Here is a 26,261-nt window from a genome sequence, read left to right as displayed (position 1 = left end):
GTGAAAATGAAGCTCAAGTGCTTGAAGCGAAAAGCAACTTTTTGTGCCAACAAAGCGGCGGCCATACATGTGGTGACAAATTTTTTGAATTTACAAACTTAACTAATGCTGAAACTTGATTGGCTGTTGATTGCTAATTATACCTCAATATATACAACTTGTTCTGACGTTATTTTGATTTAGGAAGTAAAGAGATAAGAGTACAATCCCTGAATGGTAGAAAATATTGAAATCAGAATGAAGAATATTTTATTGTGCTTTACATTCATGAATCAAAGGTATTTATAGGTCACAGATGGATAGGATTACAGGATAAGTGTTATCAATAGGATTACATGATAAGTGTTATCAGTAGGATTACATGATAAGTGTCATCGGTAGGATTATATGATAAGTGTTATCAGTAGGATTACATGATAAGTGTCATCTTTGAGATTAAAAATAGGGAATTTCACCAAAATAACCATTTAAAAAAACATATTTCGAAAAACAACGACGTCATCAACTTATTTTGAAAAATACCCAACTTTGACCGGTTCACTGCACATGTGTTCAATCAAAGGCGACACATAAGCTTTGACTACTTGCGTGTCACCACGTCATCAGTGCAGTGAAGGTAGATCAACACATAGACTACCACATCATATTTTGCCACATCATATGCCACGTAAGCTTCCATGTCATTATCTATTACCCTCTTTTTGCCACATCATCCACCCTATCATCTCCCACGACATAAGCCCTCACTTTTTATTTTTTTCACTCTCTCTCTCCTCACCTCTCGCCCTCTCGCCGCCGCTTGCCCTCGGCCTCTGTTATGGTCTTGGGTTTAAGTACCTATGCCTTCCGCTCCTAACAGGCCGATCTTTTGGGTAGTATTGGCTAGGTGCTTAACATTTGGTATCAGAGTAGGCTCTATATCCCGCCTTCGAGCCCCCGCATGAGCAGGTGGACCGCACGCCCTTGACGGGGCACCGTCAAGGCCGCCGTGCGGTCCACGTTGATGTGTTAAGGCCGCCGTGGTTATCGGCTCGGGAGGACGGGGTGTACTGTTATGGTCCTGGGGTTAAGTACCTATGTCTTCCGCTCCTAATAGGCCGGTCTTTTGGATTGTATTGGCTAGGTGCTTAACAACCTCCTCTCCTCTCCTCTCGCCCTCTCACAGTGCATGCTACCGTCGTTCCCCTGCTGCCACCGCTCGGCCTCCTCTCCTCTCTTCTCACCCCCTCTTCTCTCGCAATGCCTGTTGCCGTCGTTCCCTTGCTGCCGCCGCTCGGCCTCGGCCTCCTCTCCTCTCCTCTCCTCTCCCCTCTCGCAGGGTCTGTTACCGCCGCTCGCCTCACTCTCGCCCTCAACGCCCCCCTCTCAATTAAAAGTTTTTAAAATATTTTAAATTGATAATAAAAAGTGTTAAATAAGTAAGAATGTGATTTTTTAATTAATAAGTATATTTTTTATTTTTAATTATTTTAAATATAAGATAATAAAATGTCTATCGATAAATTTCAAAAAAATGTATTGATAAATTTGATTTTTAAACTCAAATATAAAATTTTAAAAATTTTTAATTAAAATATTTTTAAATCGATAATAAAAGGTGTTAAAATAGGTAAGAGTACGATTTTTTATAACTTATTATTTTAAATATAAGGAAATAAAAAGTGTACCGATACATTTATTTTTTAAACTCAAGAAAACTTTCATATTTTTTCAATTAATAAATATTTTTAATTGATAATAAAGGGTGTTGAAATATTTTTAATTAACTAATATATATTTTTAATAATTTATTATTTTATAAATAATGTGATAAAAATTATACAAATAAATTGTATTTTTTCAATTGATAATATATGGAAAGACTTAAGAGTAAGATTTTTTCAATTTATAAATATTTTAAATTGATAATATATGGAAAGACTTAAGAGTAAGATTTTTTCAATTTATAAATATTTTAAAGTGATAATATATGGAAAGACTTAAGAGTAAGATTTTTTCAATTTATAAATATTTTAAATCCATAATAAATGGGAAAGAGTAAAATTTTTTCTATTTATAAATATTTTATTTTCTAAATATTTTAAATCTAATTAGTATACTTTTTTATTTTTTATTTGTTACAATATAAAGTAATAAAAAGTGTAACGATAAATTTTTTAATTACTAAATATTTTAATTGATATTGAATGGTGTTAGATAAGTAAGTGTTAATTTTTTAATTGTGTATTAGATTTTTTAAATAATTTATTATTTTAGATATAAGGTAATAATAACTGTATTTGATTTTTTATGTTTTTTAAAAAAATTATTCAAAATTTTTATCATTTAATGACATGGCAACTTACGTGGCAGAAAATAATGTGGCAGCCGATGTGTTGATCTATTTTCACTGCACTGATGATGTGGTGACACACAAGCAATCAAAGCTTATGTGTTGCCTTTGATTGTACACATGTGTAGTGGACCAATCAAAGTGGGGTATTTTTTAAAATAAGTTGATGACATCGTTGTTTTTCAAAATATATTTTTTTAAATGGTTATTTTGGTGAAATTCCCTTACAGATAAAGGTTATCCGTTATCTTTATCATGCACCCGAAAGATGGAACTTCGAGAGGAGAGTCCAATCTTGGTCTTTAAGAAGATGAAGTGAGTTCACGAAAGCGGTTTGGTGAGCGCATTTGCTTACTGATCAATAGAGGAGACATGAGTAACCCGAAGAGCGCCACTCTGAACTTGCTCTTGAATGAAGTGGTAATCCAAAGCCATATGTTTCATGCGAGAGTGAAATACTGGATTGGAGTACAAATTTATAACACCAACATTGTCACAAAAATGTACCGGTTGTTGTGGAAGAAGAACACTAAGTTCAATGAGAAGAGAGTAGATCCAACGGATCTCAACTGCAATGGTTGTAATAGAGCAATATCGCGCTTTAGTAGAAAAACAAGCCACAATCCATTGCAACTTAGAACTCGAAGAGATAGAATTGCGATCTAGGTAAACAAGATAGTCACCTTTGGAAGTAAAATCATCCTTGTTTCCTGCCCAATCAGCATCAAAGAACACATTGAGAGACAAAGAAGATTGTCGATGGAGGAGAATACCATGATCTTAAGTCCCACAAAGATAGAGCAATGATCACTTGACAACATCCCAGTGGTCATTAGTAGGGCAAAGTGAAAATTGAGACAACTTATTTACCATATAGGCAATGTTAGGGCACGTAAGAGACAAGTATTCGAGACTACCAACAATAGTTCGATATTCAGATGGATCAAAGAGTCTCATGCCAGAATGAAGTGAGTATAGATATCGTGGTAAGAAGTGTGTTTATAGGCTTTACATTTGTCATGCATTTGCAAGCAAGTAGATTAGAAACATACTGGCATTGAGACAGAAGTAAGCCAAGAGAATGAGGAAAAAACTTCTATGTCGAGAAAGTAATTCAAGGAGCCAAGATCCTTGAGTGAAGGTGGATGAACATTGCAATACATTGATCATTTTTTTTATAACAATGATATCATCCACATAGACCAAAACATAACAGTACAACAGTACATGTGTAGGAGATAAATAGAGAAGAGTCTGCATAAGAGTTGGTGAAGCCAAAGGTGAGAGAAATTAGTGCAACTAAAGATACCAAGCACACAAATCTTGCTTGAGACCATAAATAGTTTTACGAATTTTATAGACATGGTTGGGATGATCACGATCAAGAGGCCTGATGGTTGTATGATAAAAACATCCTGATACAGGGTACCTTGGAGAAACGCATCATTTTCATCAAGTTGTCGAAGTCACAAGCTACGACTTACAACAAGGCTAAAGCAATGCAAATAGTGGTAGGATTGACAATGGGACTAAAGTTGTCATAATAATAAATCTCAAGGAGCTGATGAAACCCCTTGGCAACTAAGTGAGCCTTGCACCTATCACTAGAGCCACCAGATAGATATTTAGTACAAAAAATCCATTAGCAGTTCCCATGTCCTATTCTAGACAAGAGCATCAAACTTATCAGACATAGCCTAACGCCATTTGGGATCAGTGAGAGCTTGAGCCATGGTTTTTGGTTCACGGCCGATAGAAATAGGAAGGTAGGTTGTGAGGTTTAATTTTTCAATGGGCTTGTGAATGTTGTTCTTAGATCTGGTGACAATAACAAAGGGAGGGGAGGGGGAAACAGGTAAGGAGGATGGGTGTGGGTCGAACAATGTTTGAGTGGGGTTAGGTGCAAGGTCTTGCAGAGGGTGCATGGAAAGAAGTTGTGGCGGATGTGCCGGTAATCAAAAGTAATGACACAAAGGTACACCACTGGGAAAGTGTCAGACAAATGACAATCGAGATGAGACCGAAGTGTAGTGAAGGGGACGATAGCCTTAACAAATTTAACATGACGTGATGCATAAAGATGAGAGGTAGTGTATTCAAGACATAAATAGGAACTTTGATTAGTAGAGTACCCAAGAAAGATACGAGGAGAGGAATGTGGAATGAGTTTGTGACGAGAGTATGGCATGAGCCATGGTTAACAGAGAACCAAAACTTTGGAGTTTAGAGTATTTAGAAGAAGTGCCAAAGAGTTTGGCTTATGGTGAAAGAAGATTAAGCGAGGGACTAGGTAGACGGTTGGTGATATAGACAACAGTGGAGAAAGCATATGATAATTACGATAGAAGTATGGAGGCATGAGAAAGAAGAGACAAATCTGTTTCAACAATATGACAATGTCGTCGTTTAGAATACCCATTGTTTTCAGGTGTATGTGAAGGAGACATGAGATGAGAAATGCAATTGGTATCCAGAAAAGAGGACATTGCTTTATATTCCCCTCTATTATCAAAATAGAGTGCTTTAATCCTTTTCCCAAAGAAGTTTTCAACAAGAGATTTAAACCTGATAAATATATCAAACTCGTGTGATTTTTGTTTGAGAGGGTAAAACCAGATATACTTTGTAAAGTGATTAACACAAATAACATAATTGTTGAAATCATTAATAGAATAAAAAGGAGAGGTCCAAACATATGAGAAAAAAATGTCAATAGGGGAAGAAGACACAAGGGTGGAGAGGGAGAATGGTAATTTGTTACTCTTATTGCATTGACAAGAAATTAAAAGGGTGAGATAAATCTAATTGAAAGGTGGACATGATGTGCCTAAGATTTGTAGATAATGGATGACCTAAGTGATGATGCAACACAAATGAAGTGGTCTTGACACTGGAGAAAGTTGTTATTGGTGTAGACTAGAGCGAGGAGAGTAGCCATTCTTACAAACCATCTTTAGTTCAACTTGACAAAAATAATTGGGATAAGTGAATGCTGGAATTTCATTAAACATATAATGGTCATCCAACAACATAACACGATCTCACAAGCAACATCAAGTGGGAGAATTTACAGTAGCATGTGTTAGAATTCCACCTCAAATAAAATTGATCCAAGTTACATAAAGGTAACTGAATCTCAACACATCAATCTTGATCTTGATCAAGCTTGTAATTGATCTACAAGAATATCAAGATTATAAAATCATTTTAGTCATAAAAATAAATCTTCACAACATATGAAGATTATCTTGACTTTGATGTGGTTCAAAGTTACATTTTTGGTTGGGTCCCTTTGGGATGACATTTGACGTGCCAGGTGATTGGTGCTTCCAAATTTGTTTTCCCAAGTTCTTTCGGGTTACCACAACCTTTTTTGTTGATGTGAGTACCCATTTTTGTTTTATGCCTTTTTCAGTACCCAGGTTTGTTTGATGCCTTTTTCATTCTTTACTTTGTAAATGTGGGCAAAGTGTTTCATCTCATCGCAATAGAGGCATCTAATGTGAGCATTGGGACATAACTTCTTGTTTTTCTATGTTTTCTTCTTCCCAACTTTCCTATTGGGTGTGGATTTGAGAGAGACAAGTTTGACTTGTTGTTCTAAGTCTAAAATTTTCTTTCTGAATTCAAGTCTATCACGTGATAGTTTGTCTATCAATCCACTTTGTCTTGTGGCTTTTGCTAGATATTTTTCATTAGTCTCCTTCAAGACAAAAAGCTCTTCCTTGAGCCTTGCAATCTCATGTATTTGGGCATTGCTTTTTTCTTTATATTTTTTTAATCTATGAATAGTCTATAGATTCCAAGTTCTAGTCGCTTACCTCTTCGGAAGTGGTAGACTCATCATCATTGTCTTCAATTGCTATAGAGAGGTAAATTACATCGGATTATATTGTAAGTAGTCCTTGCAATTTGGGTCAAGCCATGAGTAGGTGAGACCAATTACACCCCAAACAATTTAAGAGAAGTTGTCTTGAATGAGCAGTTGGGGTTGGGAAATTGAACTTGTTGTTGTGAGAACTGTAAGACCTTGTGTAGGTAGGTGGTGCTGAAAATCGATTTGAAATATATGAAGACGAGTTCAAATGACAAAGGAACATTATACGCACATTAGCTTGTAATGATTGGGAGAAGACATAACATTTTGAGATAGTACTTGGTTCAGTACATTGTACTAGAGCTACTTTAAGATAGTAAATACTTGTTCAAAATTCAAAATTGAAATTTGGGGGTAAGATTTCAAATCCATGTATTTACATGCTTATGCTTTGAGATATATTGATTATAGTTGGTCAAGTACATTGAACTAGAGCCGTAACACTTACAAGTCATTCATTCATTAAAAGTTCAGATTACAACTCATAAGATATACTTTCAATTCCCTAGTTCGAAAAACCAATCCCAGCTTTGATTGATGTTAGATTATCAAATCTAGTCATCTTGAGTTGCATATATTTTCAAATCATGTCATTAAGGACCGTATGAGTTGACCTTATTTAAAATTAAGTCATTAAAGACTATTTTTGCTCCTAATTTTATTGAGTAGGTACTTAGGGTTGATTTGGCTATTTTTTTTAGCTTTGACCGTTAAGTTAGCCTACAAAGATGTAAATTACCTTGGGCTATGTTGTAATTTAGTCCTTGCAATTTGGGTCAAGCCTTGAGAAGGAATTTAAGAGAAGTTGTTGTGACTAAGAAGTAGGGGTTGGGAAATCGAACTTCTTATTGAAAGAGTCGTAAGATCTTGTGTAGGTAGGTGGTGTTGAAAATTCTTTTGTTGGTCTAGGCTGGCGTACCTAGTGGGTCGCTAAAAATCCCTTCGTGGGTCTAAGCTTGTGTAGCTCAATGAGTTGCTGAAAAATCATTTTGTGGGTCTAGGCTAGTATGCCTAATTAGCTATCGTAAATCTAAGTGAAGGTTTGCATTGTAAATTGGTTGTTGTGGTCAATTGAGTGGCATAATCCTTGTGTGGGCAACAATGTAATTGCCTTAGAGGCGGTTTGTTGTAGATTTTGTATGGTAACCCAAACTTAATGGAATCTCTTGGTGATAAATCATCTTGATGGGTGGATTAGCAATTTGTGGAAGGATTGTAAACCACATAAAAGTCCTATGTGTACTTTTTTGTTATTTATCCCTCTTGTACTTAGATCATTACGCACAAATATAAATTATAAAATATGTTTTACACTTTGAATCAATTTAAAGAACAAAAACACAAACAATAGGTCTAAGTGAAATGAATTAAAATTATAAACAAAAGTTAACAAATTTATTCATCTTCACCTTCTGCCCTTTGTGTGTTTCTCATTAGTCCACTCATTGTAAACGCAACTAATATATTAGATTAATATGTAGGGACCTTATTATGACCACTTCCATACATAAATGTGTCATTAAGTGACATGAAGTTGTTATGAACTCAATAGTAGGCTGAGTCATTCAGAGGCGTCATGGCTGAGTCATCTATCATTAAGTTAATTGCCTTTTTTATTTACTTTTACTGCATTTTTATTTCAGTTGAAGAGCAAATATGCCGCAGGGGCATTACTATAATTTTCTTGCTTGAACTTGTGTCAGCGCCAACCTTGTGTGTGTGTGTGTGTGTGTGTGTGTGTGTGTGTGTGTGTGTGTGTGTGTGTGGGGTGGGGGGGGTTGGAAGAGGAGTGGAATATGAAGAGACAAGTCTGGTTTTAGCCTAAATAAGGATTTGAGTTCTCCTCAACGAGCTCTAGGGTTTGGAGTTCTCCTCAAAGATCTTTGATTTCATCCATTTTCTCCTTTCTCTTTTCCATTTACTGAAACCAAGGCTAGACACTATAGTGCTGAACTCGTTCAAACTCATCCACTAAGCTCTGGATTCTCCTTCCCAACGCCATGTTACAAGATCCATGACCCGGAACCGTAACAACTTGGAATCAGATTAGGGTAACACGGGGGATACTTCCAGTAATGAAGAGTGGAGAGCCATAATCAGAGAGGTATAGAACACATGCCGAACAACAAGTGAGTCTAGAACAAATTCCAAGTATTAACTTGCAACTTGAGAGGCTTTCATAAACACAACCCCAAACCAAAGAAGGGAGGACAACTCACAAAGTAGAAGAGGGGGGACCCGTTTGCTGGGCACACTAGTGTCCATGCATAGTAGGGTGGAGGCATAGTAGAGGTACACAAAGTTGGATTTTCCCACTTTTACTGGGTTAGACGACCCCTTAATTTGGTTGCATAGATGTGAGAATTTGTTTTCAAATCAAGGGACAATTGAGTTTAACAAGGTGGGACTGGCCACTTTCCATATGCTCGATGAAGCTCAGTTATGGTTTCATCAAGTAGAATTGGGGAGATTGGTGCTGGATTGGGAGGAATTTAAAGATTTATGTACGATAAGATTTTGACCTCCAGAACAAAGTAACCCGTTGGGAGATTTGGTCATGTTTAGACAAATAGCATCAGTGGAACTTTATTAGAAACAGTTCAAAGAAAAATTGGCTCGGGCACGCTGGATGGTTAGAGTTGACCAATAGGTGAATTTATTTACTGCAAGCCTCAATTAGTATCTGAGGTTCGAGCAATGAATTTAGCTCGAGCTAAGCAAGACATAAAGTTCAAAGTCGAAGGACTGGTTGGCAAGGGGGGAGGGGAGTGAACAATTCACCTGGTTGGCAAGGGGGGAGGAACTATTCGCCTCAGGTGACATTACCAACAATGCAGCCACCCAAAAATACTCTAGTGAATATTGTGGCAGAAGATACTAGGACCATCAACTCACCACCAAAATATATAAGAAAATTACCTGGTTTGGAATGGCTGACCGTAGGGCAAAAACCCTTTGTTATAATTGTTTGGACCCTTATAGGGCAGGCCACCAATGTAAAAGGTTGTTCTGGTTGGAGTTAGATGCAATGGGAGAAGAAGAACCGAATGAACGAATGAGGGTCCTCAAGAGGAGGTTGAGCCAGAAATTTATTTAAATGCAATTACTAGACATAAGTCGACCAATACTATGACAGTGCGGGCAGGGGTTCTAGACCAGGAACTTGTGGGTTAGTGGACTCTGAAAGTACCCACAATATCTTAAGCTTAACAACTGCTAAACATCTTCAACATAGGATCCAACCTCACCCAATTGCCACAGTTTCATTTGCCAATGGTGAGAAAGTTTCTAGCTACGGGATCAGCAAGGCGGTAAGGTTTTCTATGGGTAACACTCATTTTACCATTTAATGTTTTGTCATACCTTTACCTGGATTTGATATGGTACTTGAAATCAAATCGTTGAAAACCTTGGACCCAATTTTGTGGGATTTCTCTGCCTTAACAATGAGTTTTGTGTCGGATGGAAGCCAAGTAATGCTAAAGGGCAGTCAAGTTGAAGCGTCACATCATATCCACCAAGTAGACAAACAAGAACCACCTGGCAACACATTAGAAAGTTAATGGAAGAGTTCAATGACTTGTTTCAAGAGCCTTCAAGGCTGCCTCTATTAAGTGACTATGATCATAGAATTTGTTTAAAATCCGGATCACAGGTGGTGGTTGTTAGACCATACAAGTATCCTCACCACCAGAGCCACGCTGGAACAGAGCCTTATTTGCAGCAGTCATTCCCAATTTTCTTCACCAGTCCTACAAGTTAAGAAACATGATGGCACATGGCGATTTTGTGTGGACTATAGGGTGCTAAATGCAAAAACAGTCAAAGACAAGTTTCCCATTCCAATTGTGGATGAGCTATTGGATGAATTGCATGGTTCTCAAATTCTTACCAAGCTGGATTTACGATCGTGTCAGGATGCATCCTCCCGATATTGAGAAAACAATATTCCGTACTCACCATGGACATTTCGAATTCATGGTGATGTCATTCGGGTTATCTAATGCACCTTCCACCTTTCAAGATTTGATGAAATGAGGTATTCCATTCTTCCTCGATGATATTTTGATTTACAGCACATCAAGGGAAAAACATTTAGAAGACTTATGACTTGTTTTCCAAATTCTATTTGCACCTCATCTCTTCTTGAAACGCTCTAAATGTTCATTTGGGGACCCCCCAAGTTGCATATCTTGGCCACATAATCTCAACAAAGGGTGTAACAGTGGACCCAGAAAAAATTACAATAGTCACCAACTGATCTCAACCATACAAAATTTTAGCCTTAAGTGGATTTTTGGGGTTAGTGGGATATTATTGGAAGCTCATAAAAATTATAGAACGCTGGCCATTCCCTTGACCAATCTTCTCAAATGCAATGCCTTCAATTAGAGCGATGCAGCTACAGACTCCTTCAATGTGTTGAAGAAGGCTTTAGCTTCCACTCCAGTCTTGCAATTGCCTGACTTTGAGGCCTTATTTGTGGTAAAGTGTGACGCTTCCGGGGGAGGTATTGGGGCGGTTCTACAACAAACTCAGCATCCCATTGCTTATTTTAGCCGACAATTAGCGGCACATCACTAGAAGTTACCAGCTTATGAAAGAGAGCTAATTGGGTAGGCCAAGGCTATTCAACAAGGCCGAACATTTATCACCAGTTGGCGTACTTGAACCATTCGCCCTTCCAACACAAGTTTGGGTTGATCTTTCTATGGACTTTATTGATGAATACTTCTGGAAAATCCATCCTATTGGTGGTGGTTGACAGATTTTTAAATTATTCTCACTTTATTCCATTGGCTCATCTGGATACGGCTTCCAGAGTAGCTCAAGTGTTTTTATAAAATATTGTTCATTTGCATGGCATTTTGGAGTCCATAGTGAGTGATCATGATGCAGTCTTTACCTACCACTTTTGGAGAGAGCTTATCCAATTATGCAGTACCAAACTCAATTTTTTGTCTTATTATCATCTGCAATCCGATGGGCAGACTGAGGTTGTTAACCACATGGTGGAAATATAATTACGGTGCTTTTTGGGCAACCTCCCTCAACGGTGGATAGAATGCCTTCCATGGGCAGAATATGGCTACAATACGTCTTTCCATACCACTTTGAAAGCTACCCCTTTCAAGGTCCTCTAAGGTAGGGATCCTTCAAGGTTGCTTTCATATATGGCTGACTCCCCCAGAGTTGAAGCTCTTGACCAAGCATTGCTAGGCTGTGATCAGGTACTCCAAGATGCTACCCAACGTCTCAAGAAAGCTCAGGCACGGATGAAAGAATACTATAACAGGGGCACTGAGATGTTACTCACAACCCAGGTGATTATGTGTGGCTCTGCCTCCAACCCTACCATCAATAGTCTATTGCTGGCCCCCGCCACAAGCTATCGCCCAAATCTTTTGGGCTCTTCTCGATTATCCAACGCATTGGCCAGGTGGCTTACCAGTTTCAGCTTCCACTAGACTCTCAACTGCACAATGTCTTTCATGTGTCACTCCTCAAGCTCTTCAAGGGTATAGCACCACCTCCACCTCCATTCTTACCTCCAGTGAAAGAGGGGCGTGTTATTCTCTCTCCAACCACAGCCTTGCAAGCCCAACAACTTCATAATAGGTGGGAGGTTCCCATCCAATAGGCTGACACAGATGAAGCATTTGCAACATGGGAATATGTGGAGACATTCCGCTAGGCCTACCTTGCCTTCGATCTTGAGGTCAAACTCTTTCTCCAGGGGGGAGTGATGTTATGAACTTAATAGCAGACCGAGTCATTTAGAGGCGCCGTGGCTGAGTCATCTAATTTATTTTTACTGCATTTTTATTTCAGTTGAGGAGCAAATAAGTTGCAGGGGCATTATTGTAATTTTCTAGCTTGAACTTGTGTTGGCGCCAACCTTATGTAGGGGGAAAAGTGGAATATGAAGGGACTAGTCTGATTTTAGCCTAAACATGGTTTGGAATTCTCCTCAACAAGCTCTGGGTTTGGAGTTCTCCTCAACAAGCTCTGATTTCTTCCATTTTCTCCTTTCTCTTTTCCATTTACCAAAACCAAGGGTAGCCACTGTAGTGCTGAACTCGTTCACTGAGTTCTGGATTAACCCTTCCAGCGCAAGGAGACCATAGCAGTGTTGAACTCGTCCACTAAGCTCTGGATTCTCCTTCCCAACGCCATGTTGCAAGATCCATGACCCGGGACCATAATAGAAGTGTGATGGTAAGATAGTTATTAGGAGGAAGACTTATGTTCAAAGTGAGTCCGACCTATGGTTGTTGTGCAGGATGTAGGTAGCCACTATGTGAAAAGGAAAAAAAGGAAAAACAATTACAAGAAATTCACCTAAGAATCAACCTTTGTAGCTATATATTGATATCAAATTTTTTTTTTATGTAGAAAATGGACAAAAACTGTAGACAACAAAAACAAATAAAGGATTTGCACAAAAATTTATATGCTAAGAACTTGTTTCCATGAAAACTCAATCATATACCTGAAGAAAATCCAAACATGAACCCAACATGCCACCATACCTAACATCCTATATGTCCAACAATCACATGGTTTTGCATCCTAAACGAGGCCCACCCTTAAGTCCAATCCTCTTTCCCTGTAAATATATAAGAGATCCATAGGTCTCTGCAAAACACAAACTCTACAGCAATCCAAGCTCTCGATCCTCATCTTTCCTATTACTCAGCACTCTCTCCATCGTAGCTCAACCATGATCAAACCCAGCAAGCTCCTGCGGATGGCGAAGAAATGGCAGAGGATAGCAGCCATAAGAAGGAAAAGAATCTCTCACAGAAAAGGAGGTGTTGCCGGATATAGCGTCAGGCAAGATAAAATGGTTGCTGGCAGAGGCCACTTTGTTTTCTACACCACCGACCAGAAGCGGTTTGAAGTCCCCCTCAACTACCTCTCCACCCCAATTTTTGAAGAGCTCTTCAAAATTTCAGAAGAAGAGTATGGGCTAACAAGCAACTCTCCTCTCAGATTACCTTGTAATTCAGTTTTAATGGAAGCCATACTGAGGCTGCTCACGCAAAGAGTCTCCAAAGAAACGGAGAAAGCAGTGATTCTCTCCATCTCTTCTTGCCGGCACTCATCAGCATTACACTTTGAAGGATTTAGTGATCATCAAAGACTTGTCCACGGCTTCTAAATGAAGCATTGTAGATGAAAAGTACTTCCTGTGTACATCTGACATAATTGTTGAAACACTTCAATACAGAAATTATACAGATCATTCCACTTCATTCATCATATTGTTAGCTTTCTGTTTACAAAAATTTAAGCGGGTTTGGTATAATTTCTGGCGGCCAGTCCAACATTTGAGAAATTTCCAAGGATCATGTACTTAATGTAGTTGCCAACCCACATGGAGAGTCCTTCTGGACAAGAACAAAAAGAAAGGTGGCCTAATATCGTATGGACGATCACATGGTGTGCTCCCACTCCTGTCTGGAACTGTCATTGTTAGCCTTCAATTGACCAGCGTCAAAGTTGTCCTCTTTCAATCGTCATGTGGCATAATTGAGTAGGTATACCATCACCTTCTATTCTCTAATTTGTAGTCATTAATGCTGCAACTGAATCGCCCGTTTCATCCTTCTGTTTCCCTTTGTCATCCTTTAATCATAAAAGAAAACCATTGTTGACTGTTGTAGCTCCTCTTTAGCTAAGAATACAGGAAAAAGTCTCAACCTGACGGGCAATTTTACAACAACAGGTTAACCTTCATATGGAACAAGAACATACGAAAAACAGCCGCCACACAATCTATTGTTCCGGAATTGAAGGCATGGGATTTGGTGAGACGTGAATAGCCAAAAATTATGTGGTTCTCAATTGTGACAACGAAGCTCATGTGCTGTGAGTGAAAGGCACCTTTTTATGTCAATAAAGAGGCGGCCATGCATGTGGTGACAAAAAATTTTAATTTGAAATTTTAACTAATGCTGAAACTTGATTGATTGTTGATTGCTAATTATACCCCCAACATATACAACTTTCTCTAACGTTATTTTAATTTAGGTAGTAAAGAGATAAAGAGTACAATCCCTGAATGGTAGAAAATATTGAAATAAAAATGAAGGGATTACATGAAATCACAGGTATTTATAGGTTGCAGATGAACAAGATTACAAGATAAGTGTTATCGATAGGATTACATGATAAGTGTTATCAGTAGGATTACATGATAAGTGTCATCTTTGAGATTACAGATAAAGATTATCCGTTATCTCTATCATGCACTCGCAAGATGGTGCTCCGAGAGGAGAGTCCAATCTTGGTCTTCAAGAAAATGAAGCGTGTTCACGGAAGCAGTTTGGTGAGTGCATCTGCTAACTGATCAGCAGAGGAGACATAAGTAACCCGAAGAGCGCCACTCCGAACTTATTCTCGAATGAACTAGTAATCCAAAGCCATATGTTTCATGCGAGAGTGAGATACTGGATTGGAGCACATATCTATAGCACCTATATTGTCAAAATAAAACACCGGTTGTTGAGGAAGAAAAACACCAAGTTCACTCAGAGGAGAGCAGATCCAATGGATCTCAGCTGCAGTGGTTGTAATAGAGTGATATCGTGCCTCAATAGAGGAGTGATCCACAATCCATTGCTTCTTAGAACTCCAAGAGATAGAATTACAACCTAGGTAAACAATATAGTCACCTGTGGAAGTGAAATCATCCTTGATTCCTGGCCAATTAGCATAAGAGAACAAGGAGAGACAAAGAAGAATGTTAATGGAGGACAATACCATGATCCTGAGTGCCACAAAGATAGCTTAACAATCGCTTGACAGCTGTTGATTTTCAGTACTCCATGGATAAGGGAGAGAGACCCATTAGGAGAAAACCAGAGGAAGAAGGGTTATGGACTTGATGTCTTAACTCTACCCATGAACCTCTATTTATAGATTAATGAAACTATTGTATTACAATAATGCCCTAAATTTAGGGTTGAGGGTTCAAGGTTTTAACCCTGGAACTTTAACCTAATTACATCAATGCCATCTCTATTAGATGACTCTTTATTTACCATCCTACCATCATTGTATGTAGGCCTCTAGGCCTTGAGCCTGTCTTCAATATCTCTTGGATGTATGGGCCTTCATTAATCTTATGGGCTTGAGCCCATCTTCCAACAAACTTGGATATGTGGGCCTTCCTTGGTCGTATGGGATTGGGCCTTATCTTCGAACACTCCCCCTCAAGCTAGGGGTGAGAGAACAAAATGAACTCCCAGCTTGTTGCAAATGATGTACAAAATAGTTTTTTGTATAAAATGGTAATCCTCCCTATCTTCCAACACTCCCCCTCAAACTGATGCTCTCGTTCATGAGGCCTATCTGGCATAACATCTGTGAGAGTAGCATCACTTCAAGTCGTATGACATTGCTCCATAATCCAGTCAAATAACTAATGTTGGATGTTCGACACACTCTTATCTTCTATAGGTAGTGCCACTGATATTGACGTAAGTAGTGGGTCTATACGCTGAAGGGTAAAAAAAAAAACTCCTCCATCACTGTGTCCCTCCACAGGACAACGTCTCTCATGTGGTAGGAGTCCCAATCCGGGCATTGACTCTCGTGGTGTCCCAACCGCAATATTTTTTAGAGTCTAATAAATTATGGTATGAGGAAAGATACCTAGGCCACCTCTTCTTCAATAATAATTTCTCATTCAAAAGACACAATAGCAACCATTGACATGGGCTTAGGCCCATATAACACGAACAAAAATAATCCTTGCAAAATTGACCCATGAAATAATCTAATGCAAATATTTTTACCAAATAATATGCTGACCAAGGAATAAACTGTCAATTCTTAAAATAATAATCCAAATAGAGAAAATTTTATCGAGTCATGCTGAGTCAAATAGTAGACCAATATATCCGAGTCGTTGCAGAAATATGTATAAGCTTTGGTTTGGACACGTATACTGAGGCAAAAAATAAGTGGCCCGAGTTAGGTTAACCCAGACCCAAGTTGAACCACTAAGTTGACCCGGACAAAGTTGGCCCAAGTTAACTCAATAGATTGGTGCCGCTCAACAGCGGCAATAAGGGCAGCCTGGTTCACTCGGTTGACTTGGGAACTTGACCAGTCCGGTTGGGCTGGAACAAGCGCGGGACGGAGCTCATTAATTGAGGTTTCCTGTTACAATGTGGGACCCACCATTGTGGTCAAGCTGGTGGGATACACCATGTGGACATGGGACACCAAGAAGAGTCCTCACCCAAGCAAGCACAAGTTAAAGAATTAAGAAGCACAAACTGAAATGAGTTAGAAGACTTGAAGATCAAGTGGGACCCACAAATATCTCACGAGCTGGCAACCTTATCAAGATGAGCTAGAAGATCATGAGGGAACCACAAGGATAAGGCCACGAGCTGGCCTCCTCCCTTATATTCACGTGAATGAAGAAAGAGTTCTAGTTCAACTCATATTTGTCTTCTAGTAGATTGATTTGAATGGACTTATCTTAGAGAGTTAGAGTTGGAATGTAACTAGGATTGAAATGCTAATTGTATAAGAACTCTACCTCTTCCTCTACTATAAATATAGGTGTTGGAATTCGGAATTAATCAAGTTACACATCTGCTTTTTGAGTTAATATCTCTCTCTCTCTCTCTCTCTCTTTGCTCGGTGCCACCTCTATTTTCTCTTTTATTTTTTCTTCTCTCTACCCAAGAGCTCTTCTGCCCTTTTCTTCTTTTTTATTTCTTCTTTATATTGATCGGGATGATGGAAAAGGGATCCTAAATTCAACATGGTATCAGAGAATTAAATTTAGGATCCCTCGTCAAAGGAATGCTTTAAAGAAGTGATGATCAACACCACTCAAAGAAGTCTCTTTTGTGAAGGAAGAACACAAGTTGTGAGATAAGTGTTCAATTTTTTTTCTTCATGTTACTGGTTATTGAATTTTCGAAGGTGATTTAAGGATGAGTATGTGAATGCTTTCATCTTATTATATTATGGATATGCATGCCTCTCTATCAAGAAGAAGCTACCAAAACAGTTTTGTCGGTTGGGAAATTCTGTTAACTGAGACTAGTCCATGATCAGATTGTTGGATTTTTTTTTTTGTGGGAAAAAGAGCCCCCCGATATAGAAGATTTATTATTGAGTCTCTTATGAGTGGTATTAGAGAAAAAAAATCAGAATGATAATTTATCATCAATGCTAAAATTTCTCATACATCGTGTTGTTTGAAGAGTACTACTTGGTGTTATTATTAGAATTATTTTGAAGAAGGGCCAATCATGGCTGAAGAGAATATGAATATCAAAAAGTGATATACTAAGAATTACCACCATACCCTTACATGGGGTATCAAATTTTATGAGTTGGTCCACATCGATTTGGAGGTTCCTTATAACAAAAGACCTACTTGGTCACCTCACCACCCGAGGACCACCCATTGATGAAGATGATTTTTTTTTATAACAAATGGCAAAAAAATGATTCTTTGGTGATTAGTTGTCTAATCAATAGCATGAAAGAACATGTCTCCAACAATGTCATTCATCTTGACACTGCTAAACAAATTTGGGAGACATGTGCTAAACTATACTCTTGCCCGGATACTTTACATGGACCATATGACATTCTCCAGAGAATGTTGAATACTAAACATGGAGAAAATATCCATCAGTACTTGGCCCGCTTTAGAAGCTTTCTTCAAGAGTGGAAGTTAGCTCAGCCTTCAACCACAGATATTTATATCCAAGACAAACAGAAAGAAGCCTTAAGTACTGCTCTTTGTCTTGCAAATATTAAACCCCACCATCTTGAGATTGCCAAGAGTCAACTTCTGAGTGCTTCTGGTGTCCCCAAGTTTAATGATGTATGAGCAATACTGCTTCGTATTCCAGACACTTCTTCCTCCACTACTGAAGTATCATCCGCTATGTATTCCAATCATAGAGGTTATAGAGGAGGCAGAGGAAGAGGTGGAAGGACTGGTGTTGGAAGAGCAGATGGGAATGAATGTACTCATTGTAAAAAAATTGGCCACACTATAGATCAATGCTATTACAAGGATTCCAAGGCATGCACTTACTTTGGACAATATGGCCATTATAAAGAAATATGCTATAAAGCCAATGGACAGTTAGAATTGACAAGGGCTAATCAAGTCTTTATAAGTGATACAAAAGATGAACATCCCACAAAATCAGTAGTACAGAAAATTTTTACTGATGAAGAGTATGAGCTATTTTAGAAAATGAAGACAATGATGGGTTCTTCTACTAGTTCTTCCCCAACTACTACTGCCACTACTGCTTCAAGTATGTTATATGCCTCATCTTCATCCTGGATAATTGATTCAGGAGCCTCCAAGCATCTTACAAGTAACAAAAATTTATTACATTCTCTATCTTCATGTCTTTCACACAAGTTTGTTACCATAGTTGACGGTTCTCAAACCAAGGTCCAAGGGAAAAGGTTCCAGTTATGTCACACCAACACTTCCGCTTACTGATATTCTTTTTGTTCCTACTTTCCTTTTGAATATTATCTGTTAGTCAACTGAAAAAATATTTTAATTGATATGTTACCTTCTCACCCACTTCATGTGTCTTTTAGGGTCTTATAACGAACCAAGTGATTGGTGGAGGCCATGAACAAGGGGGACCTTTACTACTTGGACGTGCCAAAAATGAATATGGTTTCCACTACTGAAAATGAGAGACAGTTATGGCACAATCGGTTGGTACATCCATCTGCATAGTCTCTTCGTTATATGGTTCCTTCTCTTAAAGTAAGGTCATAATTTCATTGTGAGGTTTGTCAATTGAGTAAACATCAAATGCGTACATACTCTCCCTGTCCAGAAGTCAAAAGTGTTATTCCATTTTCTTTAATTAATACTGATGTTTGGGGGCCCTTGAGTGTCTCCAACATTTCTCAAGCAAAATACTTTATTACATTTATTGATGATTTCACTCGCACAACTTGGTTGTTTATATTTATGGAGCGTTTTGAGATACCATTTATTTTTAAGTCATTTAAAGCGAAGGTACTCACACAATTTGGTCAGAAAATAAAAATTCTCCGGTCTGATAATGCCAAAGAATATGTTTCCAAATACCTTGACTCCTTTTGTCAAGAAAATGGCATTATCCATCAAACATCATGCACCTACACTCCTCAACAAAATGGTGTAGTTGAATAGAATAATCATCATATTCTTGAGGTAACTTGAGGTTTATTATATGCCATGAAAGTTCCATATTTTTATTGGCCTCATGCAGTCCTTACGGCTTGCTTTCTTATAAATCGTCTACCATCTACCATTCTTGGTAATAAATCTCCTTACTCTAGATTATTACCAAACGATGATCCATTTTCACTACCTTTGAAAGTCTTCGGATATCAATGTTTTGTTCATAATTCATTTCCTAGACACAACAAACTTGATCCTAAACTTATCAAGTGTATCTTTTTGGGATACTCTTGCACACAAAAGGGTTATGTTTATTATAGTCCTACTCTTCAATGTTTATTTGTGTCCAGGGATGTAATATTTTTTGAAGACTCCTCATTTTATTCTGATAGTGCTCCTCCTGGTCTGTCCTCAGTACTAGGTTCCCCACGACCGGTTGTACCTTGTGATACAGAGATTATTCAAACCCCAAAGCAAGTAGCCGACACCACACCTGCCGAGTTAACAGATCCAACAAAGGTAAGTCCTTCGTCACCAGTTATTTTTGGCCATCAATATGATACTCGTCCTATTGCTATAAGGAAAGAACCTAGATCATGTGCTAGACCTTCTACTTCTCATCCCATTTCAAATTTTGTGTCTCATCATCGCCTCTCACCTTTATGTTGTCAGATTCTTTCTTCTATTTCCTCCATATTTGTTCCATAGTCCTATCAGGAGGCTCTACAACATCCAGAGTGGAAGACAACAATAGATGAAGAAATGAAGGCCCTTAATGACAATCATAGCTGGTCACTGGTTCCTCTTCCAACAGATAAAAATCCCATTGATTGCAAGTGGGTTTATACTGTCAAACATAATCTGGATGGGTCAACTGCACGACTGAAGGCTCGATGGATTTCAAAAGGTTATACTTGGTGTTATGGAATTGATTATGAAGAAACCTTCTCTCTAGTGGCAAAAATAAACTTGGTACATATATTATTATCTCTGGCGGCCAATTCATCATGGTCGATATATTAACTTGATGTGAAAAATGCACTTCTTAATGGTGACATTAAAGAAGAAATTTACATGCAACAACCACCTGGCTATGTGGTTGAGGGGGTGTCAGTATGCCGCATAAAAAAATATTTTTATGGTCTAAAGCAGTCCCTTCGGGCATGGTTAGAGAAATTTAGTCAAGCCATCATACGGGCTGGCTTTTAGAGATGCTCTGGAAATCGCTCAGTATTTATTGAAAATATGCCGAAAGGTAAGGTGATTCTGGCTCTATATGTTGATGATATTATTTTAATTGGGAGTGATTCCGAGGGCATCCAAAAAAAAAGGAGAAAATATGTGCTGAATTCAAGACGAATGATCTTGGACTACTCAAATATTTTGTGGGTATCGAAGTATTACAATCTAGACATGGGATTGTGCTATACCAAAGGAAGTATGCTCTTGATCTACTAGAGAAGACAGAAATGATGGGATGCAAACCAGCAAACATTCCTATGTGGAGGCACTAGAGAAGATGTAGATATTTGAAAATATCATAGACTAGTGGGACGACTTATTTACCTATGTGTAACATGGCCAGATATTTCATATGCAGTGAGTGTGGTAAGTCAATACATGAACAAGCCATAACTTAGTCATTGGCAAGCACTTGAAAGGATACTATGATATTTGAAAGGAACCCCAGGAAGAGGGCTTCTCTATAAAAACCATGGTCACTCCAACATCGACGGATTCTTAGATGCAGACTGGGCCGGATCCCCGGATGACAGAAAATCTACTTCGGAATTTTGTACAATGGTTGGAGGGAATTTGGTTACATGGCAAAGCAAGAAGCAAAATGTAGTAGCATGGTCTAGTGCAGAAGCAGAATACAGAGCCAAGGCACACACTATTAGTGAACACATATGGATAAGATCTCTTTTCACTGAATTGGGATTCGACAAAGAAACTTCAATAGATCTATACTGTGACAATCAAGCAGCAATTCACATTACATTGAATCTAGTCTATCATGAAAGAACAAAGCGTATTGAAGTGGACTACCATTTTATACGGGAAAAGTTCCAAGCAGGTTTCTTATCCCTGAAGAATATATAATCACAAAGTCAAGTTGCAGATATTCTCACCAAAACGGTCACTCACAAGATTTTGTCTACCATATGCAGCAAGTTGGGCATTTATAATGTCTTCTCACCCCCGGCTTGAGGGGGAGTGTTACAATGTTGGACCCACCATGAGGACGTGGGACACCAAGAAGAGTCCTCGCCCAAGCAAGTGCGTGTTAAGGAATTAAGAAGCACAAGCTTAAATGAGTTAGGAGACTTGAAGATCAAGTGGGACCCAAAAATATCTCACGAGCTCGCAACCTTATCAAGATGAGCTGAAAGATCATGAGGTACCCACAAGGATAAGGCCATGAGCTGGCCTCCTCCCTTATATTCACGTGAATGAAGAAAGAGTTCTAGTGCAAATCATATTAGTCTTCTATTAGATTGGTTTGAATAGACTTATCTTAGAGAGTTAGAGTTGGAATGTAATTAGGATTGAAAGGTTAATTGTATAAGGAGTCTACCTCTTCCTCTACTATAAATAGAGGTGTTATAATTTGGAATTAATCAAGTTACACATCTTCTTGAGTTAATCTATTTCTCTCTCTCTTTGCTTGGTGCCACCTCTCTTTTCTCTTTTATTTTTTTATCTCTCTACATGTGAGCTCATCTTCCCTTTTCTTCTTTTTTCTTTCTTCTTTCTCTTGCATGGGATTATGGAAAAGGGATACCAAATTCAACATTTGCTAAATTAGGAAACATGAAATTTTTCTACAATGTCTTCTTCCTCGACCGAACAGAGCGAAAAAACCTTCTTCGTAAAGAAACGACAACCATGTGCTGGCGATCGGGAAGCTCGACAGTGATACATCCAAAGAAAAATTTATGAATAAAAATCAATTCATTAGATTAATCGTCAACAACAAAGAAATACGGAAACAGAGAAAATATCTCACGATACTGAAAATTCGGTTTGGCCAGAATTGGCAACACAGAAGAGTCGTTGTTCTTCGAAGTGGGCAATGAACTCGTTCTGGAAAGGCTAGTGAAGAATAAGATCAATTTACGATCTTCGCCAACCTGAGATGGACAGCAGCAACGAGATTTTCTCAGAGTCTCGGGAGCAAAGTTGTCTTCTTCGGCAATGCTGGCTTCTAAACAATTATTCTCTTTGAAAATACAGCAAGTCTCTATAAGTTTTAATGAAGCTCCTATTTTGGTAGAGATTAACATTGTTATCAACCAGCAACTTCCGAAGGAAAGATAGCAATGTGGTCTGCCTAGATGATTCACCAGTTGGATAAAACAATCAAGAACAACAAGAACACCTCATGCTAGAATTAAAAAATGAAGGTCACAACTTGTTGAATCTTTGCATGAACGTGTCGTCAATGTCAGACAACATAGTGTATGTTGTTAGACAAACAACGGTTGTCTATGCTCAAATCAAATTCTCTCTCAATAGCAGATGTCTCAAACCTTCCCAACGGCTACGGAGTTGCTGCAAGTATTCCACATAGAGAAGAAATTGGCTACGGAAACAGAGAAAAGAAAAACGAGGAGAATTTTGTTTCTGCTACTCGTCGGTGTGAGCAGTATGAAAACACTTCTGCTATTGTAAGTATTCTCAAAGAACTAGAGAATAACAGATTTGTCTTCTTCTTCTTCCTACTCGTCGGTGGGAGCAGTATGAAAACACTTCTGCTATTGTACTCGTTTATTGATTTATGTAAGTCATTATAGCTTGGAGTCTCAGCCAATCATCAAACATTCGTAGTAGAGCTTTATTCCGAAGTATGCAGGACCATGATGTAACATGAAGCATGAAAATAAGGATATTGAACCCCAAGACTCGGTAGTACGATTTAATCAAAAGAAGAAAGCAAAAAAAAAATAAAAAATGCACGAGACTAAGAAATAAAATAGGGGAAAAAATTTCTAACCCTACACGGAGGGGAATGAAATCTGAAAAACCATAGTCGGAATCCTGAAAATCAATGTTTTGATACCATGTTGATTTTCAGGACTCTATTGATTAAGCTCATGAAGAAAAAGGGAGAGAGACCCATTGGGAGAAAACTAGAGGAAGAAGGGTTATGGACTTGATGACCTAACCCTCCCCCTGAAGCACTATTTATAAATTAATGAAACTATTATTTTAAAATAATACCCCTGAACTTAGGGTTAACGGTTTTAACCCTGGAACTTTGATCTAATTACATCCATGCCATCTCTATGAGATGACACTTTATTTACCATCCTGCCATCATTTTATGTGGGCCTATGGGGCTTGGGCCCGTCTTCTATATCTCTTGGATGTATGGGCCTTTCTTGGTCTTATGGGCTTGAGCCCATCTTCCAACACACTTGGATATGTGGGCCTTTCTTGGTCATGTGGGCTTGGGCCCTATCTTCCAACAACAACAACCCAATGGTCAGTAGTAGGGCAATGTATAAATTGAGACAACATATTTACATGAAGTTAGAGAGCCTAAGCAATGCCCTACGTTATAGAACCTAATCAATGCCCTATGTTGAGTCAGTATGCGGATTATTAAGGGCAATTTGGGCATTTCATACTTTTAATTCGATTGCCCTAATTTTCTCTTTGTATTTGAGGGCGGCGTTGTTAGGGATTTATCACCCGAAGTAAAATCATCAGTTGCAGCCAAGAGAGGTTTGAGAAAAACCACCTGTGAGTGTGTGAAATTTCTCTTGTAAAATTTTTCATCTTCATAGTAGATTATTCCATTGGCTAAAGACAGGACGTAGTCTAACCTTGAGGCAAACCTGTATAAATCCTGTCTTTATTCTCATGCTTATTTTTTTCTTCTTTTGTGACTATTATTATTGCTCTCATTAGTTTGGAATTAGTGCGTTTAATTTCTAATAGTTTATTGCATAGGCAATGTCAGGGCGCACAAGAAACATTTATTAGAGACTACAAAAAAATAGTTTATTCAGATGGATAGGAGAGACTCATGCCATAATGAAATATGAGTGTAGGTGTTGTGGTAAGAGGCATAATTACAGTCTTTGCACTTGTCATGCATTTGCAAGCAAGTAGATAAAAAATATACCAACGTTGAGATAGAATTAAGCCTTGAGAATGAGGAACAACATCTATGCCATGAAAGTAAGTCAATGAGCCAAGATCCTTGAGTGAAAATCGCAGAACAAGAAGTTGGATGAACGTTGTAATAACTTGTTCATTGTCTCCAGTAATAATAATGTCAACCACATAGACCAAAATATATAGCGTTGTAGTACCCGCGTGGGAGATAAATAGAGAGGAGTCTGCATGAGATTTGGTGAAGCCAGAGGTGACAAGAAACTAGTGCAACTCATGATACCAAGCATGCAAAAAATTCACATGAGATCGTAAATGGCCTTGGAAAGTTTGTAGACATGATGGGGATGATCATGATCAATGAAGCCTGGTGGTTTTGCCATAAAAACATCCACATATAGGGTGCCTTGAAGAAACAAATTTGGTGGAGTATTTATAACTTTCTCGATTCAAACTAGCTATTATTTTCCCATTTTCAAAAATCAATACTTTGATTGTCGATCACTATACAATGATTGATCGATCATAATCGCTATTTTTTCAGTCAGACAGTGACTTATTGACCGATGGACTGATCGATCAATTTGTTATCATTGGTATAGAAAAGTTAACTTGATTGATCATTGGCATGGAGATGATCGATCAATCAGAATTCCAAATGGTTGTGCAATACAAGTATGATCGATTAGTGCATTTCCTATGACCGATCATGATATATGTCCCTTATTGGAAATATTTTGTTTGATCAATTAATCTGGTGGGATGACTAATCATTCCATGTGAAATTTTCTTGCCTTGACAAAATTGATCAATCAATCCAAATGGGATGATCGATCATGTTTTTTAGCATAAATTGACCATCTTCTGGATGATCGATCAATTGACTATGGTTGATCGATCATGCTTTATATTTCTAGCCTGCACAGTTCTAGATGATCAATCATTGCAATGACACTTAAATTGTGTTGATTCTTATAGAATGAGAATGTTTTTCTCTAAGTGCTCTAACATTTTCTAAGTTATGTTTATGATGTCTATATGCAATTTATGACCTGAAGTTCCACTTTCGTAATTGTACTTAAAGAAGGGAGTTTAGAATATTCTCTTACATTTGTGAGTGAGTTGAATTTTACATTTGAACTCTAGTCTTCTCATTGTCTTCTTCCTTGTGGGTGTTTCTTCAAGAGACATCCTTCAATGATGTTTGAGGCCTTGAGTTAGGGTTGATCTTTTGGAAGCTTAAGACCTTAAGATGCATTGACTCTTGAAGGTGAGTATTTGAAATATTTAAGCTTTCAAATTGTTAGATCAATTAAGTTTTGGTATCATCAAAAGCAACATGGGAGTCAACCTATGGTCAACATTAAATACATTACCAAAAAATTAAAAAAAACATAAAGTGAAGTTTTTGGACAGATGGAATTAACGATTGCACTTATCTTTGATCTGTCAGTCACCACTTTTGAAGCTTAGATTTGGTGCACTTTTACAAAATCTTGATGTCATTTCACTGTAAGCTATAGATCAAGATCTCTTCTGCTCGGATTTTAAAAAACAATTTTAGGTCACCTTATGAGAGAAAATATAAAAAAATATCAGTGCCTGAAATATTTTTTTCCTGGATAAACTTTTGGCGAGGCATTCTTTATTGTTCAGTGAATGGTGATGAAACCAAAGGTGAAATGCTCAAAAGTGAGCTAGGAACCTATTTCTAAAATTTTATCACGAAAGGATGA

The 26,261-nt window shown here is 38.1% G+C and overlaps 1 protein-coding gene across 1 annotated transcript; it reads left to right on the top strand.

The window, feature by feature from the left end:
* The first annotated feature begins 12,960 nt into the window (after positions 1 to 12,960).
* On the top strand, positions 12,961 to 13,374 carry LOC137943685 (auxin-responsive protein SAUR64-like). Its single transcript, XM_068789127.1, has one exon. It carries the CDS (start codon positions 12,961 to 12,963, stop codon positions 13,372 to 13,374), a length of 414 nt encoding a protein of 137 aa, XP_068645228.1.
* Positions 13,375 to 26,261: the final 12,887 nt, after the last annotated feature.

Source organism: Aristolochia californica, unplaced genomic scaffold (assembly GCF_029961685.1).
Source record: "Aristolochia californica isolate CCGP_79_NKW_82.1479 unplaced genomic scaffold, dmAriCali1.0.hap1 SCAF_11, whole genome shotgun sequence".
Lineage (NCBI taxonomy): Eukaryota > Viridiplantae > Streptophyta > Magnoliopsida > Piperales > Aristolochiaceae > Aristolochia > Aristolochia californica.
The sequence above is the reverse complement of the archived record's forward strand: the minus strand, read 5'-3'. Positions and strand labels throughout refer to the sequence as shown.